This window comes from Emydura macquarii, unplaced genomic scaffold (assembly GCF_026122565.2).
Source record: "Emydura macquarii macquarii isolate MOO-44397 ecotype Brisbane River unplaced genomic scaffold, CSIRO-AGI_Emac_v2 contig_1214, whole genome shotgun sequence".
NCBI lineage: Eukaryota > Metazoa > Chordata > Testudines > Chelidae > Emydura > Emydura macquarii.
The window spans coordinates 224,517-228,504 of record NW_027131351.1 but is presented as its reverse complement, the minus strand read 5'-3'; the positions used below and the strand labels follow the sequence as shown (position 1 = coordinate 228,504).

The window sequence follows — 3,988 nt, the reverse complement described above, 5'->3', positions numbered from 1 at the left end:
GCTCCAGATCCTATAATCAGATGCTTAGGTGGGAATTTCAGCTTTCTTTCTTTCTTTCTTTCTTTCTTGGTAAATTTCTAGCCTTTGTGGTCGCAGAGAAAAGCATGAAAAGGTGAATTCCAATGGCCAAAAATTCAAAGGGCAAAAAAAGAACCCATATGTCTTTCTTTTCAAACCAAACTTGTGATGTTTTAGGAGGTGGCCCATGAGGTTTGGCGGACATGACAATGAAGATAAAGGACTAGATTTTTAACAGCGTCTAAGGGAGTTAGTTACCAAATTCCCATTCAAGGTCAATAGGAGTTAAGCACCTAACTCACAAAGGGGTTTTGCAAATGTCTCCCGTAGAAGCCTACATCTCATTGACTGTCAGGGAGGTTCCTACCTGCCTAAACACTTTTAAAAATAGGACTTGGAGCCTTTTGCAAATGCTACCCTTGTTTCAAAGACCTGTTGATCTTTGAGACACGCAGGAAAGAAGAAGAGCTGAGGCTCCATCGTGAGCGAAGATGACGGGATGACAAGAATAATGACACAAAGACGCAGAAAAGGACAGACCATAAAGGACCAAACGCCCCCAAAGGATCTAAAAATGAACAAACCCAAGAATCTAAACTATTTCCTATAAGTGCCTGATTTCTAGATTCTACGTCCAGAAGGGACCATAGTGATCATCTCGTCTGACCTCCTCCATCACAGAGGCCAGAGAATGGCCCCAAAATAATCCCTAGAGCAGAGCTTTTATAAAAACATCCAAGCTTGATTTAAAAATTGCCAGTGACAAAGAACCCACCACTAACCTTGGGAAATTGTTCCAATGGTCCCTTGCTGATAGAAATTTACACCTTGTTTCCAGTGTGAATTTGTTTAGGTTCATGTTCCGGCTGTTATGCTGACAAACACACAGGATCTTTTTCAGGGGACAAGGCAAAATGCCACATTTATTATGACAAAGCACAATTGCCTTAATAACTAAAAACTGATACCTAGCACACTCATGCACACACACCAAATGTTCTGTAGCTGGTCAAGTATCGCTACCAGTCCTAATCATAGGTTATCATCGCAGTTGAGTTCGTAGCTGATGTTCGCAGATCATGATGGTTAACGGGCCAGGGAAGCCAGGCACGAGGAAGAGCAGGGTTTCTGTCGGGCGCACACGGATGCTCTTTGATGTTGCTAAGCACAACGTTACCCAAAGCATTCCATTCTCACCCATCTTTTTATAGATTTTAGTTTTAACGTAAGTCTATGGCTCCTGCTGTGTCACGCTGGCTCTGGGTTCTGTGTGACAATTGATCACCAGTCAATTACAGATGTGACTTTCATCTTGGAATGGTTTTTTGTTTCTTTTCTAGGGTGGTTTCTTCTTGCTTTTTCAGGGTGTTGTCTGCTTTATTCAGCCATCAAGTTGGTACTCCTGTTTGTACTCCACCCGATCGTCAGGTATAATGAAATTATACACGCCTAAATGAAGTCCCAGCAAGACTTAGACTAGTTAATACAAAATGGAGTATACTTATTCCAAATGGAGTTTCAGTTACAATATGGAGTCATGTCAAGACTTTGGTTACAACTTTATAGAACAATCAATGAAAAAGAGTTACTTTAGTTACAATTTTAAAGAACGAATATTTAAAGGAATATTTGACATATTGGCGGCAATAGAAAATGAGTTACTTAAAAGACGATTTCTATTAAGACAATTTTTAAAACAATTTCTATCAGTGACAGTAAGAGGACGAGTGATTTAAACAACAAAAGAACAAGAAACAAGTGACTTAAAGACAAGTGGCTTAAAGACAGTTTTACCAGTGATAATTATATTTATACTGAAGGACAGCTTTCTTAGCGAGTGAACAATAGCAGCTCTATCAAACGGCTCTCTTAACGTGTACCCTGCGGTGGTTTTTGAAGGAGCTCGGCTTCATTCACATGAGTGTATGTTATTAATTGAATGTAAAAAATTTCATTTTAAAAACAATTCATGAATTATTTTGATTTTATAAATGTCCCCCTACATGGCCACTGGATCTTGTTAGATAAGTGGTTCACACCCTGTGGTCCCCAGCTTCTCTTCCGCTGGCTGCAGAAGGGAGCCAGTGCCTAAGTACCCAGGTGGAGCGCGTTGCCGGTGCAGGCTCCTTGCTGCAGCCAGGGGGACGGGAGATCAGCATTCCTCTCCCCAGCTGTAGCAGGGAGCACGGCAAAGTACTCTGTGTACGTCCCTAGGGACTGGGGTCTCTACTGGAGCCAGAGAGAGAGGAGCAATGATCTCCCATCCCCCTGGCTGCGGAAAGGAGTCACTGCCTAGGGACCCAGGTGGAGGGCACTGTTTCCTTGCTGAAGCCGTGGGGATGAGAGATCCTCCTGGCTGAACTGCTTCCCTCTGGCTGCAGTGGGAGGGGGTTGGGGGTTGCTGGAAGAGGCTGGTGGCCCTTCAGGGTTGTAAAAATTATATTTGTGGCCCTTAGGCTAAAAAGATTGGGAACTGCTGCCTTTGGCCTTCCTCTGCTCGACTGAACAGCACATTATGAAACATTTGTTCCCCATGTAGGTACTTAGTTATAGACTACAATCAAGTCACCCTTTAACCATCTCTTTGTTAAGCTGAATAGACTGAGCTCCTTGCGTCTATCACTATAAAGCAGGTTTTCTAAGTCTTTCATCATTCTTGTGGCGCTTCTCTAAACAAGCCAATAATATTCACTTACGCAGAAAGAGCATTTTAGGGTCAAGAGGAAGCTACGGGTTCCAGGGAACAGAATTCTTCATCTTCCTCCATGCAAATATGGACAATTCCATCCACTCCCCTACTCAGCCGGCTCTGGCCCCGAGTTGTTGGCGGTTTGGGGGTTGCGTGCACGTTGGCGGTACCTCAGAAACTCATCTTCCATGGTGAGGTAGAAGATGGGGTTGAGGCAGCTGTTGAAATATGTCAGGACAGAAGCAAAAATGCTTCCTATAATCCAAGGAGGACGAGGAAGGTATGTAGGTGAGATCGGCAGGAAGCAGAGGATGTGATACGGTAACCAGCAGATGAGAAAGTTCGGGACCAAGCCAAGGAGGATCTTGAGCGGCTTGGTGGACTGGCTCAGCCTGTTCCTTCTCAACTTGGCAGCTAGAAGGATATAGAAGGTCGGGATCAAGATCAAGGCTAATGGGATCAGAAAACCGACCAGGAACTGCATTGCAACAGGAGCCTTCAGCCTCTCTTTCTGCAGCTGGAAACGATCCCATCTCCGGGCAAACGGCAGCACGGGTTCCAAGAGATCACTGCATCGCAAGCCGAACCCAAAAGACAGGGCCCACATGCCCAGAACGACCCAGACAGCCAGGCAGGGCGTGCAGTGGTTCTGGGCCCACGCAGGGCGTTCCACGAGAATGCAGCGATGGACACTGAGGGCCGTGAGGAGGAAGGCGCTGGAGAACAGGTGGACAGAGATGATGGCGCTGCTCAGCCTCTCAACCCACTCTGAGTCCGGGAGGAAGATGGAGGTGCATCTGAGGGGCAGGAACACAATGAAGATAAAATCGGACAATGCCCAGTTCAGAAACCACACGGCACTGACCGTCCTCTCCACACGGAAGCCGGTGATGAAGAGCATGTAGCCGTTCAATGACACCCCAGCGAGGAAGGCCAAGACACACAGCACCTGGAAAAGGATTAGCAACTCCATTCCTAGAGCAGATGCAATTACAGGAAACATCCTGCTCCTCAGGTCTCTGTCTGTGTGTTGGCAGTGCAGATGTACTGAGCAAAGGAAGGAAGAATGATGAAAAGGTCTCCTGGAGAGGACAAGGACACAGAGAGAGAGAGAGATGATGCAATGAGGGTCTGCACAGTTTATAAACTCCACAGATCCTGAGCTGAACTCTGATAGGATCAGATTCTTGTAGGTGAATGGCACCGATGTTTCGAACAACTTAGAGTCAAAGAATCAGAACCGCAGGGTTAGAAGGGACATGAAGGATCATTTAGCCGATG

General features: G+C 45.7%; 1 protein-coding gene across 1 annotated transcript; it reads right to left on the bottom strand.

The window, feature by feature from the left end:
• Positions 1-2,813: 2,813 nt before the first annotated feature.
• On the bottom strand, positions 2,814-3,680 carry LOC137152413 (chemerin-like receptor 1). The gene has a single exon (XM_067547005.1). The coding sequence runs from the start codon at positions 3,678-3,680 to the stop codon at positions 2,814-2,816; it is 867 nt and encodes a 288-aa protein (XP_067403106.1).
• Between the last annotated feature and the right edge of the window lie 308 nt (positions 3,681-3,988).

What these genes read in the sequence shown, in the direction of transcription:
- LOC137152413 (XM_067547005.1), bottom strand. Translation starts at nt 3,680, where the DNA reads ATGGAGTTGCTAATCCTTTTCCAGGTGCTGTGTGTCTTGGCCTTCCTC.